Here is a 16,361-nt window from a genome sequence, read left to right on the forward strand (position 1 = left end):
CCCTTTCGGCTGCTCTCATTCCTGTTGTGAAAGTGTAGTGACACGGACCCACAACAGGGGGCGCAAATGAACGGTCAATAGATGAGCCAAAAGGTAACAATTTAATGTTGTGAAACGTGCACAACGAACATACAGACAATCTCAGAATATAATTACAGTCAAATTACAAAGGTGACGTGTGGGCAGGCTCGAGGATAGAAGACGTCTGTCCTGAGAAGAGCCGGAACCACACGATTTCCGCCCCCACAGAACCTGGTGAATACTGGAGCCGCCAAGTCCCGAATTCCCAGGTGATCACCGTCCCCCACTGTCGGATCTGGTACTGCTGGCGAAGAACAAAGACAGTCAAGTGTGGGTGTGTGTACACCCAGTAACAACAGCGGTGGGAATGCCACCTCCACCTCTCACTCAATACTTGCAGCGTGTCCTCAGAGGAAAAAGAGTGCCGTATTGCACAACCTCCACAAAAGGACCGGAACTCCTGCAAACACTCACAATAAACATATTCTCAATATTTCCACAAAGGCTGAGGATATTACCTCCAATGAAGTATGATATCTCGGCGATGAGGTGGAGATGACGTCTGGTCTTTATGGAGTGCGATGATGAAGAATGTGTGACAGCTGTCAGGAATTAATGAGTGACAGCTGTCACTCCCGGCTGTGTCCGTGGCGGCAGCGCCCTCTCGTGCCTGAAGCCCGCACTTCAGGCAGGGCGCCCTTTGGTGGTGGGCCAGCAGTACATCCTCTTCTGGCGGCCCACACAACAATTCCTTCAGGATCACCCAACTCTAGCTCACACAATCCAGTATGGACACAGATCCCCATACTGATTTGGCACAAGTTTGACACCGGATGCCATTCCTTATGCAATTCCAGATCTATTGGGAGAAAGAACCGAATGTTGATTTTGCATATTATATATTTTAATTTTTGTTTTGCATTTTTATTTCTTCCGGTTCTGCACTCAGGGGAAGCAGGGTTTATCACAGCTTTAATTTGTGACTGTATTCTTATATAGTATATAATAAACCTGCATCCTGAGGCCACAGCGCACGACATGGTACATAAAGCTCAAAACATTCCTGTAATATTAGATTAGATGAGATAGAATTTTATTAATGCCAGGGGTAAGAAGCACACAGAGGTATCCACTAACCACTGGATTCTATATGTATATGGTTGCTTAGCTGCATTATTTCTGTTTCTGCATGTTTGACAATTCCTTGTTGTACTTTTTCTTTATTTGTTATTTTGTTTTTCTTAGCATGGCCAAAGCAGGTGGTCATCCCATTCAGTCTGGTTTCTTCCTAAAATCAAACGCCTGAGGGAGCTTTTTCCTGATTACAGTTGCCAAGGTGCTTAATCAAGGGGTGGGTAAGGTTTAAACACTCAGTGTTCCATCTGGAATTCTGCTGCAGAGGGTTGCATTATCCTAATTTTTATATTTTATGGGGTATTTTCACCTCCACTTTAGGGTATTAGGTGGTATTTTCAAATGTAAGCTGAATAATCATGTTTACTTGAATTCCTGTCATATTTGTTTAATTTCTTTGCATGTAGCTCAAACTAAATCACTGTAATATGTACTGGCTATAACAAGAACTATATTTATACCAGTATTTTTCTCCTAGACTTTTTTCAGGCCTGGTGGTAGGGGGTTATTACACTCAGATTGTGATTGTAGAGGCCATTTTCATGACCAGCACACCATTTTAGAGGGTGAAAAATGAGTGCAGTTGCAGGTATTTCAGGAACCCCAAACCTCACTTGCGTGTAGCAACTTGTGGTGACAAATTGTGATTTGGATCTGTATAAATAAAATCAATTTAACTGAATTGCTATCTGCTTTCACTTTCACTGGAAGCCCATCTACAAAGTCTAATGCTGGCTTGATGTGATCTCATCTCCAAGTTCTTGTCAGAACTCTAGCAGCTGCATTTTGCAACATCATTAATACCACAAAAATGTGTCATCCAAAGATTAAAAACCACCCTAAAATACAGTTTTCTTTCTTAAACAGTCACACGCGTGTGCATGAAAAGAGAAACACATAAATATCAAGAAGAGCTCCCACAGCTAATGGAAGTGATCATAAATCAGAACTGCTCCATGATTCTGCAAAAACAAAAATACGATTTTATCCCGTTTGAACCTCACAGCTGTCTGCCATTAAAGACACTACTTCCCACGTGTGCTTGCGTGTGAGAGCAAATGACGCAGCATGAACAAGAACATACGCACGCATGCAAACACGTTGTTTAACCAGGCGTCTACAAGCTTCGGAAAGTCATGTCAGGAATATGTGTTGAATGTGTGACGCAGTCCATCTGAAGGCCCAGAAAGAGTCCCACTCAGATCCCGCTGACCCCCCACACCTGTCTTGTCACTCAGTGCTCAGGCAGGCCCTCCATGAACCAACTCAGAGCTCCGACACAAGGCCTCATTTCCCAGAGAAGAGTTGTGCAGCTCCAGGCCTCCCCTGGTCCCAGCCCCCTTCATACTGCACAAAGCTCCCATTGTGATGCACAATGCTGACCGCCCCCTCTGCACCCTCGGCTCTGCTTCCCCTAGAACTCTGCCCCCTCTTACTTTTGCCTGACTAGACACCTCTCTTCCTCCCTTTATCTTCTGTACTTTATTTGTAAATCTCCGCTATGATTCCCGTGTCCATAACAGTCAACCAGAGTAGTTTAGATTACCCTACAGCAGCTGGGATTCTTGTTGGTCCTCAAGGCATTTCATCACTCATCTAAGTGTCTATACACCCCCCCCCACTCCCACCACCGCCACCTCTGCGTTCCAACACATTTTACACTCCTCTCACTTTCGCATTACTTCCTACATTCCCTTTGTTGTTCTCCTTGGAAACAATAATCGCACATCTATTAGAATCTGTAGCTCACAGAGACCATCACATTTAGTGGGGGGGGGATAAAGAATACAACCCTCTCTGTAAAGTTGCTTCTTAGTTTAGATCTGCTGCAACAAAACTGCTGGAATTTAAAGCTATTAAAATAGTTTTGGGTCCACTTGTCTTCTTTCACCCCATCACACCTTGATGATTCCAACTGTATTAAAAACGCTGGCGTACGTCTAATAATTATGGGTAGGTTCTGTATAAGTTAAGAGCACATTGAAACACTCTGATATACATTGCAATACACTGTTAAACTGAACACGCCATTTTAATACAATAATTAAGTAAATGTAACTCAAACTTTGAAAAAAGTTATAGTCACTCATTTCCATTAATTAAACTAACTCAAAAATGAATTGTTGTCATGACAACTCAGTTCCTTTAAGTGCATTTAAAGTTTTGGGGCATTTAAGTGTTGGTGATGTATTTCCAGTGCATTCCATTCACTTGTTTTAATTGAATTTATGTAACTGAGGCCAGCAGGTGTTGCTGTGCATATGTAGTTAGTAAATCTCACTCCCAACAGCTCAAAAGGATTCTCTGGTCACAAGGCCAGAACCCTGGGTTTTAGCCTTCTGGTTAGAGAGTCTGACTTCCATGCCAGAGGTGAGTTTGCTTTCCATGGGGAGAAAATGGGCGGAGTCATATTAACAATGCAGAGTGCAGCCACCAAATTTATACCATAATGGAAAAAAGCAAGTTCTGTTCATGGGCTACCATTTAGCATTTTATACATAAACTAGATTTACATACGTTTAAGTAACCATAAATTGTTAAGTTACTAAAACTTTAACAATTAAATTTTTGAAAATTATTTTATTTAAGTTGGCAAGCTCAAAGGGTTTAAGGCAATCGGTTTTCTCAAATGGTTTGAGTTAAACTAACTCATTGAGTTTTACAGTGTACGGTGAGTACCTTGAAAAATTTTGGGCATGCACAATATTTTTGACGTATGCCAGTGTATGTCTCATACATACCACACATGCGGGACATAAGCTGTAGGTAAGTTATGTGATTACTGACACATGTTTCTGGTAAGTTACTCATAAATCGAAATACGTCCATTGATACGGTCCATTGATTGGCTCAGTAACTGAAAGCTGCAGTCCTCATCTGAACAGTCAATATTAAGGGGTTAAAAGGGTTCTGCTGGTGGTGGAAACGCAAACCAAGCCAGACTTAACTGTTCCGACACGTATCATACCGAGCAGTACCATCCCAAACCACTCGGTGGAAACAGGGCTGTTAGCATATGCTGGCTAAATTGTTGTGGTGTGACAGCTGCATAATTTATTAGACATACCCCACGTATGCCACCGTTTTTACTACGGTAGTCATACACTGGTTAAATCATGAAGGTGTGACAAGGCCCTTTGGATCATATTTTAACAGAAAACTAAAAAAAAAAAAAAAAAAAAAAAAACAATGTATATGTGAGTGAAAAGCTGCCAAACTTCTCTCCATCTACCCAACCTTTGAACTTCTTTACACTGAAGGAAAACAGTTAGCAGGACCATGCATAAACTCATCAAATATGTTTACTAATTAGTTGGGCATAGGCCAAAGAAGAACCCAATAAATTTTCATGCAGATCCAGATCAAGGGGCTAATCCTGCTTTTGATCAACAATGATCTTCATTATGGGATCAAAACAATCTGTAAATTAGGAAATCAGGATCAAAATCCAGGAGTAAAGATGAGCGAACATGATCAAATATGTGTGATCTGGATCAAAGATCTAAGTGCAGCTGTCAGGATCAAAACTCAGGAACATGATAAAAGATGATTAACCAGGATCAAAGCTCAGCATTCAGGATCCCATGACTGTCCAGCCAAAGGTGTACTTTGATCCAGATTCAAAATGCGAATAGGAGCTTTCTATTGGAGTGAACCAAGTATACAAATGGTGTTTCGAGTTCAACTTAAATTAAAGGGGACTGTGGGGACTTGGTGGAGGTCACAATGTACCAGGTGCCCTTCTCGATATTTCATATTTTATGTGGAAATGATTTTTCCCCCATCAGTGGCACTGTACAGGTGAGTTGGCGATGAAACAGTTCAACCTCTGACTGGCAGAAATGTGTGTTTGGTCTCATTCATTCACTGACTGTTGGAGAGAATATTGATGTAAATCCATTATATGAAAGTTGTGGGAGGTGATTTTATACTTTTATATCTTTTGTTATGTTAAGTCACGTGAAACTGAAGTCCACATCACCTCACCTGACCTCATGCAGGGGTCACCAACCCTGCTCGTGGCAATCACCTCCTGTTTTCTAGCTATCCACGGTCCACCCACTGTTAATTAACCAGGCGTGGTCAGCCAATCAAGAGCTCGTTGGCATATGTTAAACATGCAGGAGCAGGGTGGGTGCACGTATTGTTGAGCACTGTTCTGGGGTTTAAAGTATGTATAGGTGCAGGATTCTTCTCAGGTAATAATAAACACTTCTGGTAAGACCTTGTGGTTCCTGGTGACAGAAGAGTGCAGGTGGTACATCAGATGGCGCTTAAGTCTGCGCAAAATACGTCTTACTGAGGAACAGAGGAATGTGGCAAAAAACAACACAAACCAGAAGACGACTTTAAATAAGTGACAGAAAACTACCGAACATAAACACACAGATGGATGGAAATCAGCCCTGTGGTCTGACTGTCTATGAAGCAAAATAAGCGATAGTCAGTTAAACAGGGGCCTAACCATGGCTACCACAACTATGTCCTGCATGGCGGAGTGATGAGGTGGACATTCCCCACGCTTGTCCTCCTCTGTTTTCATGATCACAAGAAACTAAAGCAGCAACAAAAACAACCAAGGGAGCCGCCACAAAGCTGCCAAGCAGAGCTGCGGTTTGATTTTTCATGTTAAGTAAAAGGCGACCAAACTGCATTCAAGGATGTGGGGAGTTTTCCCCTTCAGCATCCTCCAAGCCAGGACTTTCTGGTTGAACGAGTGAAAGAAAGAAAGAAAATTAAGGGTTTAGAAAACTGAAAAACAACAGAAAGTGCAAAAACAAGCTCCAGTCGCTTGAGTTGAGAAAGTCGAGTAGGATCATAGAAGGCAGGCTGCGCCGCGAGCCGTTCTGATGCTGTGATAACGTGACAGTGACCCAGGCTGTAGAATTTAGCACAGCATGATGTGCAGCGCTGGGACAACGATGACCTCATTACATTGGCTGTTTGGCCCTGGCCCCTGTGAGGAATAGCAAGCCCACAGAATCAACACCGACGAGTGCGTGTGGGGGGGGGAGGTTAGACGTAGGAATGTGTCTGACGTTGACATTAAAATCTCACACAATGCCAGTGGAATGAATGTGTGACTCTTTACGTAAGTTTGTGGTCCTGAATCAGGACATATTTACAGTGTGAAACATTTGGAAAGTATGAGGAAAGTATATAAACAGGACTCTCAAGACTGGGAATTTTAGGGAGTGATGTTCCAGAAGTGAACACATGAAAAGAAAAGTAAGTGGGGCAACTGAAGCCAAATCATCAACCTACATTCAGGACCATAAGTACAAGGACGTAATAAAATCATCAGCGTTTATGTATTTGTCTGTCAGTCTTTTAGCAGGATTACGTCAAAACTACTGCACAGATTTTGATGAAATTTTCACTAGAGATAGATATTAGGCTCCATTAAATTGTGGAAGTGATACAGATCCAGATTCTGGCTCAGGTTTTGTTGGGAGTGATCCAGATCAATATGCAGGTTCTGCAGCAGAAAGATACGACAAACCAAGATCACCAAGAAACCATTTTGTTTCAGCTCGTGAATTAAATATCAGATTGCAACATCTTGATCAGTTGGACCATTCTGGATCCGTATGCAATTATTGCGTCGTTTTGTGGAATCCGGATCCAGGTAAAGTCTGGGTCACTATGTGAATCACATATCTTTTATATTTATTATGAGTCCTCGTCAACCCTTGGTGGACGTCAGAAATCTCAGATTGCTCTTGTTTAATTATTATTTTTGCCTCTTTATACCATATGGGAAATGAAACAATAAAGGTGTGCTTGTATTGGAGACTTTCAGCTTAAATTCAAAGGCTTAAACTAAATATGAGCATCACCTTTACAGCCAGGTTTCTTTAGAAAATTCAGGGGTTGAATATGAAACATTTCCCAGATACTAAATAGGTCTTGGACTTTGTTAACATCAATCATTTAGAAACAGGAAAGGTTTGGCACTGTTTGGTAAATCTGTGTGGAGTACAGGGTTTGTACAAGATTATTGAGGAAAGCCACCAAGACACCCATGACAACTCTGCAGAAGTTATAGGCTTCTGTGGCTGTGATTGGAGAAACTGCACGTCGGACAACTGTTCTATGTTGCATCACCAGTCACAGCTTCATGGTGGAGTGCCACAGAGAAGATTTTTCATGTAACAAAAATGGACTCTTCCATTTGCCTTCTGGCAAACTACAGCCAAAATTTACCTTTTCAAAGAAAACCTTTGTTCTACCACAAAGATGTATAACTTGTGATACAACAGAAAAAAGTTGCATAATGCACAGCTTCTCTGGTCTATAATTGCTCTATAATTCACCAAACATACAACTAAATGTTCCTGTATATACTTGTGGTTGTAAATTTACATTTACTCATCATGGATATGAATGTCATGGTAATTTTGGGCTTTTAGCGATTTCGTTGAACTGTTCTTTTGTCAGGGTGGAATGATTGTACACCATAAGTCATTCATGATTTAAAAAAAATAAGAATTGGGTGCACAAGTTTAAATTCATTTTGAATCTTCTCTAAACCACAAAGTCAAAATTATAGATAAAGGTTCATATATATACATACACTCCAATAATATTTGGTTAAATGTCCCTTACAAAAGCCACACCTCAATCAGATGCTTTTGGTTGCCATCAACAAGCTTCTGGCATAATTCTAGATGGATATTTGACCACTCTTCTGGGCAGAATTGGTTTCCTGTCATGGACCTGACTTTTAAGCATAGTTCACAAATTTTCCATAGGGTTGAGGTTGGGGCTTTGGGAAGGCAAGTCAGAAGTGTCATGTTAGTGTGCTTTATCCAACCCAGAACCAGTTTTGATGTGTGTTTGGAATCATTGTCCTGTTGGAACACCCGATTGTGACCAAGTTTCAACCATCTAACTGTTGACTTGAGGTGATGTTCATGAATTTGGAAGTAGTCCTCCTCCTTCATTATTCCATTCACTTTGTGGAATGCACCAGTACCACTGGCAGCAAAACAGCCCCGGAGCATGATGCTACGACCAGCATGCTTGACAGCTGGCACGGTGTTCTTGCATGTGAAAGCCCACTTTACTCCTCCAAATATACCTCTTGTTATTATGGGTAAATAGCTTAATCTTTGTCTTGTCCAACTAAAAAGGCATTTGGCTTGCCCATGTGGGCAGCTGCAAATTCAGTCGAGCTTGAAGGTGTCGATTTTGGAGGAGGGGCTTCTTTCTTGGTCAGCACCCTCTCACTCCATGGTGTTGTAAAACTCGCTTCACTGTGGACATTAACGCTGGTGTTCATGGCAGGCTGTTCTTGAACATCCTATTGAATTTCCTCTCACCTGAGGGTGACAGTTTGGGTCTTCTTCCAGACCTTGGCAAAGTGGTGACACATCTGATTAACTTGTACTTATGTAAAATGGTTTGAACTATTGATCTTGGAATCTACAGTTGATTAGAAATGACTCCAAGACACCTTCCCAACTTGTGGAAATCTACAATCCTCCTTAGACAGCCATGAGTTCTTTGGACTTACCAAATGTTCTATGTATTGTCCAGTCCATTGAATGCTCTCAGACACATCCTTTTGATGCTGGCAATAAGAAACTACTAGTTGTAGTTAATCATGATCACTACCAAGGAGTTAATAGGCCTTGTCATGTGAAAAGACACTGTACAACCTTCAGCACCACTTATTAAAAGATTTAAATGAATATATGTATATATTTGAGCCTGTTTAATTTTGACCCTGAGTGGTTTAGAGAAGATCCAAAATAAATTAAAACTTGTGCACCCAATTCTTGTTTTTAAAGTGATTAATGATGTATGCTGTACAATCATTCCCCCCCGGCAAAAGAGCAGTTCAAAGACATCATTAAAAGCCCAAAATTGCCATGATAAACATGCCCATGTTGAGTGTATGCAAACATCTGACCACAACTGTAGTTATTCAGACCAGCAAAATTATTGATTCATTTCTAAATCCCCTCTTTGAACTGTACAACTGCTCTGTGATCAGGAAAGTCACTCTGATCACAGAGGATCCCTTTCACCCACTCCACCACTCCTTCCAGTTACTGCCACCAGGCAGAAGTTATAAAGTCCCACCAGCCTGGAAAAGCATCTACAAAAAAAAACAAAACAAAACATTCATTTCCTCTGCAAGAGCCATCTTGAATAATTTAAAATAGTTGTTTTCCCAGTTGCTGCTTTTAACAGTCTCTTTTAATGCCTGTATTTGTGTTTAAATGTGTTTTAAGAATGTTTTACTGCAGATTGCATTGTTGTTTTGCTGAGCTATGTCACAGGAGAATTTCTGTCATTTTTGGGAAAGACAAGAAAATGCATGTATGTAAGTATCTATCAATCTATCATACAGTAGCATACTGTTTGTATTTCTTAATGACTGAGGTAAATGAAGTCAAAGACATAGTCAGTGACTTGGAAATACTCATGTATCATCCCCTGACTTGTCAAAAGAAAACTGGCTGTAAACATGATGACTTATATCAAAAATATTCCTCATATATTCCTCAAATCTCCCTCCTGGGGGTTGAGCTGGAGTCTGTGGTGGAAGTGTCAGAGAGGAGGATGCTGAGAAAGCTGGTCAGCATCCTGGACAACAACTCCCACCCCCTGCATTCTATATTGACATCCTTCAGCCATAGTGAGACCACAGCGGTGCACCACTGAACGCCAGAGGTCTTTCCTACCTGCGGAAATTAGACTGTATAATTCCTCCCCCTTCTGCAGGATGAATACATAATGAATAGAGTTATTCAAATATTCAGTTATGTGCAATTGTATTATTTAAAAAAAATAAAATAAAAAATTGTTCACTGTTTACCATTTCTCTACTATGGCAAAATAATTTCCCACGGGATAAATAAAGCTGATCTTATCTTATAGGTATAGTTTGTCCACACATTTATAGAATATGAAAAATTGAGGCACTGTGTATATAAATGGCTGTAATTCCTGAATGGTTAATGTAATATTTTTGTTAAACCCCTTGAATTAAAGCTGAATGTTAATGCTACAATTACTTCTTGACTGTTTTATTTCTATTTTGGTGGTGTAGAGATGCGAAATTAAAAAATTACGTTATTGTCCAAATACTTGTGGACCCGTATTTAAGAAAATGAAACAGATATTGTTACACTCATGCACTTCATTTAAATCCAAACATGCCGTCTTTTAGAAAAAGCTAAGCGTATTTCATGCTAAGGATTACTATAAACTGCAGTTAACATGACCACACATGCTAGTCATGATTTGTGTTTTCTTGAGTACAACTTAACTGCACCTTGTCAAAGACAAGAACCAGTGTTAAAATATAGTAATTTTTGGAAACTTTCACCAGTGAACATTTCCAGCAGCTCACGCTGGCCATCATTTACGTGTAAATTTGTTCCCATCAGAAGCAGATGAATCCACTGGCTTGTACCATTTTAGGCAGACTGGTAAAAAAACAACAGCAATCAGGAGAACTGGTCCACAGTGGTACCTCAGCTCATCAAGACCTCAACTCAGCTCAAGGAAGATGATTTTGACATTGTATGCCTCATTAGGAGATGAACTATAGTACACGATCACTGCAGCAGTTTCAGGTATCAACATTCTGTCTTGTACTGCATCATTCATTCATCTTCTACACCCACTTACTTCAATCAAGTGTCATGGAGGAACTGGGGCCTATCCCAGCAGTCACTGGGCGAGAGGTGGGGTGCATGCTGGACAAGCCGCCAGTCTATCACAGGGCCACAGACAAACACATTCACACCTTTTGTCAATTTAAAGATTCCAGTTCACCCAACATGCATATGTTTGGAGGTGAAAAGGAACGTGGAGCACCTAGAGGGAACCCACGCAAGTGTGAGGAGAACATGCAAACTCCCTATAGAAAGGACCAGGTACAATCCCAAGACCTTCTTTCTGTGAGCCAACAGTACCACTGTGCTGCCCCTTCCGCTGTGTCTCATTTTACATTTGTTTCTCTTGAAATCTATATAAATCCTTTGGTTACAGGTTATCAGCCCTTGAAGAAAACTTCTCACCACCCACATTATTAGCAGCTTTGAAATCTTACCGACTGCAGTCCCTTAGTTTTATCTGAGACAGATTAAGTGGATGGATGAAAAAACTCAGTGAACATTACACATGGAATAATAGTAAGACCACAGCCACCAAGGATGTACGTGTTTGTATGGATGCTCCAGTAATGTAGACTAGGGTTGTGAAAAAAGATACAACCAAGTATCATAATATTTTCCCTGTATAGTGTATGGATTTTCCAGGGCACTCATATTGCTACACTAAACAGATATAAAATGGCCATAAATTTCCCATAATATCCATGTGACTGTTATCATCTCAGGGCGGCACAGTGACTTAATGGTTAACATTGTTGCCTTGCCGCAAGAAGGTCCTGGGATCGTCTCCCACCTGGTCCTTTGTGTGTGGAGTCTGCATGTTCTCCCCGTGTAGCGATCCTCTCCACGCTAAAAGACACTTCTGACATTTTCGCCTGTTGGCATCTAGAAGCACTTTGCGGCGAGGGTTGTTAGCTTGCCACATACATTATACAGTCAATTAGTGCATGACGGTGTTTACATTTCAAACTGATACTGCACTGATTAATTTTTTATAAACTTCTAAAAATACAGCCAAGGTTGAAAAAATATCAAACTTTTAAATTACTCAGAGAACCTAAGTTTCTATTTGCTCAAATTAAGCGTCCTGAAGATTATTGACCTTTGATCCTGTTGTAATCACGTCGCGATTGCAAAAATTCAGTTCTTTCAAAACAAAATCTGCATGTGGAAATGTGGGAAAGAGGACAAATGGCTACAAAAAATGAATACTGAAAAATTACGATGGCAATATTCAAGTCAAATTTGTTCAATTCTGAATTTGCGCAAGTGAGGAAAAAAGAACAGCACAACAAGCAAAAACTTATATAGTGCAGGCTGCATTCACCACCCACAATTTATCCCAAACACTTTGACCATAAACCTGATGGAAAATTATCCTAAACAGCCTTCTAGCAGCATGAAATTACCACTTAATCAAAAATGCAATCAGTGACATCATATCCTCTCTGACCTTGTAACCTTTCACCCCCCACTCCCACAAGCTAATCTCCTAGACTATGCAGCAAACAACTCCACTGGCCAAAGGTGAGCCCATATGTCCTGCCAGGACAGACCAATTTACACTCCCACAAATTAATCCATCTTAATTCCAACTCAATCACAGCTAATAACTCCAAAATCCAGAATTCAGTCTACAATTGAAAGCCAAAGCATCCCAGTAAAACTCAAACATGGGAGCAATATTCATTAAAAGGTGAAAAAGCAAACAAACACGAGGAAGGAGCTTTAGAAAAGAAATAAGATGTGCTAGCGTGAGGGAAAGGAGCGTTGGTCGTACCTTGAAGCATACAGCGGTACGCCGACTCAGAGATGGCGTAGATGTGTGGAGGCATCTCATGGCGCTTCTTCCCTCTGTACATCTCAATGATGTTCTCTGAATAGATGGGCAGGTTCTTGTACGGATTGATGACCACGCAGAACAAGCCAGAATACGTCTGCAAATAAAGAGCGGAGAAGCATCGGGAATTTAACACAGCAGTTGGCAAAATGAGGTGGGTTTGGTTAAAAAAAAAAAAAAGACCAATTTTTAAAGCTCCAGTGTTCTGGATTTAGGGGTCCTTCTTAGCACAAATGGAATATTGCATTCATAACCATCTGTTCATTAGTGTCTAATTATGATACAAGACATTAAATCATATACATGTAGATTTAGGAAGCATTAAAAACAGAATATGTTAAATATCAGTAAAAAATAAATCCTGCAAGTTCACAGCTCCCTGCCTGTCGTCTGCATTGGATCGGTTGCAAGACCGGTCATTGGAAACATTTTAGGAGTTTACATCATCATGGTGAGGATAAGACTCAGCAATAGAGACCGATAAAGACTCAGACAGACAGAGCTGAGGGAATAGCAATGAAATGAAACACTGAGCAGACTCCTGTCTACAGCAGCAGGAGCTCCAGGAGACTCAATTAAAGAGTCCAAATCTGCAGGAGAACTACAAAATACCTATAAAACACAGTTGGATGTAATCAATCAATCAATTTTTTTTTTTATATAGCGCCAAATCACAACAAACAGTTGCCCCAAGGCGCTTTATATTGTAAGGCAAGGCCATACAATAATTATGTAAAACCCCAACAGTTTTACATAATTATTGGGTTCTTTATTATTATAAAGAACCCAAGGTTTTACATAATTATGGGATTCTTTATTAATCCTGAAGGATTAATAAATTGTTTACCATACAAACATACAACATTTGTTGCAAATGGATACCTGACCTTCTTACTCGTGGCGTTGCGTAATTATGTAAAATGTTTCTCCCGAGACACCATGTGTGGTATGGAGACATACCAGGAATGGCTGAGAGGACCTAGTGGGAAGATGCAGAGGTGCATTCTGCAGAGATGACACAGGTTTTACATCCCCAATATACATAACAGTACTCACTTCATTACTAGCATACACTCACGGCAACTTTATTAGATACACCTTGCTAGAACCAGGTTGGACCCCCTTTTGCCTTCACAACTGCCTTAATTCTTCGTGGCATAGATTCAACAAGGTTTTGGAAACATTCCTCAGAGATGTTGGTCCATATTGATATGACAGCATCACGCAGTCGCCCATTCAACCAGTCTGCCCATTCTCCTCTGACCTCTGACATCAACAAGGCATTTTCTTCCACACAACAGCCACTCACTGGATATCTTCTCTTTTTTGGACCATTCTCCGTAAACCCTAGACATGGTTGTGAGTGAAAATCCCAGTAGATCAACAGTTTCTGAAATACTCAGACCAGCCCATCTGGCACCAACAGCCATGCCACATTCAAAGTCACTTAAATGCCCTTTCTTCTCCATTCTGATGTTCGGTTTGAACTTCAGAAAGTCGTTTTTACCACATCTAATTTCTCAAATCTGATTGGCTGATTAGGTATTTGTGTTTCCAAGAAATTGAACCGGTGTACCCAATAAAGTGGCTGGTGAGTGTATGCGCACTCTGACTACAGTCTGACATTACTCTCACTGATTGTCAATTTATGTACATAAAAAGACATCTTTAAAATGACAATAATTGCAGTGCTGAAACAGGTGATCAGTCAGTGATGTAATGATTTGAGAGGTCATGTCAGCATTCAGTCAGATCATCAGTCCATCCACACCTCCCAACTGTACCCATCAATCTGTTGCAGCCAGGTGATATGTGGGCATCCCCTGGGACATGTCTAGATGCTGGGTTCCTCAACACTGAGGCAACTGCGTGCTGGATCATGCTCAGAGAAGTGAACCACAGGGCCATATGGTTATAAATGACATTTATGACCATATTCATTGAATTCAGTGGAATGTGTGGAATTCAATGAAGTGCAGCGCTTCACTAAATTGCACACTAGATTTGTGTCTCAAACTCATCTTCTGTTTGACAGAAAGTGATTCCAGTAGTACCCAAGAAGTCTTCAGAGGGACCTGGTTCCAAAGGTAGCCTGTTGTCATGTTAGATCACTGGTTAAATGTCAAGATAAGATTCAGAGATTAGTGCAACACTTTTGCTACATAAAGATCCTCTTCTGATAGCTGAGTCCAGGAAATCAATGAAAACCAAGATGTTAGCCTTGATCCAAGACAATCACAAACCCAGACACACTGACTCGCCTTCCATCTTCTCAAGTACTGCAATCAGGATGTTTACTCATTCCACAAAGACCACTACATCACCCACCAAGTCAAGGTCAGTGAACCTTTGCTTATGGACAAAGGCGACAGAGTCTCTGGAGTCCACAAATTTACCCAAGACCAAGTCCATGCAAGGACTGAACAATTAGGAGCTAGAATACATCTCTGATGAATCCCAGAATTAACTGGAACCAGTCAGAAACTCTACCCACAGTGCCTGTGTATAAGTCAACTACAGTATGATGTGTTGGAACTTACTGGTGATTACGCAAATATTCAGGATCTCCCAGAAATCAGCTAACACTTTGTAAAATTGAATATCATCCACAAAGACATGCTGGTGATATTCCCACTGGCATTCAATAAGTACTCACTGTCTGATGATGTGCTCAGTGGTTGACAACTTTGGCATAAAACCACACTGCTGTGGTTGCTGTGCAGCAAACACATTGTATTGAATTCTACTGAGTATGATGCTTTTAAGTACTTTGCCAGGCACAAAAAAACAGTGTAGTACCCCTGTAGTTCTTGCAATCCAGGTGATCACACTTTCCTTTCCAGAGAGGAACAGCATGTCCTTTATTCCACTCTGCTGAGATAATGCCAGTCTCCCAAATGGCATCAAAAACTGCTTGCATCATCAGGAGAACAGCATCTCCACCCATCTGAAGATGTTAAGCTCAGAACTCACAAAACTCTCCATTTTTATCTGCGTCAAACTGTTTCACCACCTTTGTTATCTCACTGAGATTTGGTGGTTTGCAGCTACCTGGAGGATCTTCAACCAGAACCCTGACACTGGACATCTGCAACATCTTAGCAGGAGGATCAGCCTCATGCATGTACTCAAAGTAGCCGGACCATTGGGACAGTACAGCAGAGTCATCCATCAAAACCAGACATGACAAGACACCTATAGAGCAAATATGAGTCTCATAACATATTTATTGACATTACATTATCAAAAGAAGACAATTCACCACAGCAAAGACCACTCCTTTGATCTCTGGAGCAACAAGACCAAAAGGACATGTTTCCACATACCAAGATCTGGCAACTTTCAAGTCTGTGGACCTCAGCAAGCACGGCCACCCTAAAGTGGAGCTTTCCAAGATCCCTCATCAGCAGTGGAACATGATCATCTCTATTGAGAAAAATTTTTTTTTCCAGGTGCGCAGCCACATGAGCCGACTCTAGTTTGGTCCTGGTTGCTGCCTTGCAGTGGATCTACCCATCCACTCACCTACATTTTTACTATAAAAGCCCTATGCTGTTAATAGAGCGGGGATTCACGCTGTCTTGATGTGGCAATGACATCACAACTGGAAACCAGCTATCAGGTACACCAATAACACCAAACTATCAAATATTATGTCATAATTCTCCAAATTAAAATCACTTTCACAGCCCAGTGAGGCATGACATGAGTGGTTTTTGGACCGTAAGTCA

The 16,361-nt window shown here is 41.0% G+C and overlaps 1 protein-coding gene across 1 annotated transcript in view; it reads right to left on the bottom strand.

Moving 5' to 3' along the window:
* Window positions 1–16,361, bottom strand: part of LOC117528469 (myosin-10-like) — a 157,257-nt gene that overhangs the window by 122,545 nt on the left and 18,351 nt on the right. Inside the window, 1 exon segment of the mRNA XM_034191105.1 lies at window positions 12,571–12,727. Coding sequence (XP_034046996.1) covers window positions 12,571–12,727 — 157 coding nt within the window.

The sequence above is a fragment of the Thalassophryne amazonica genome, chromosome 16 (assembly GCF_902500255.1).
Source record: "Thalassophryne amazonica chromosome 16, fThaAma1.1, whole genome shotgun sequence".
Classification (NCBI taxonomy): Eukaryota; Metazoa; Chordata; class Actinopteri; order Batrachoidiformes; family Batrachoididae; genus Thalassophryne; species Thalassophryne amazonica.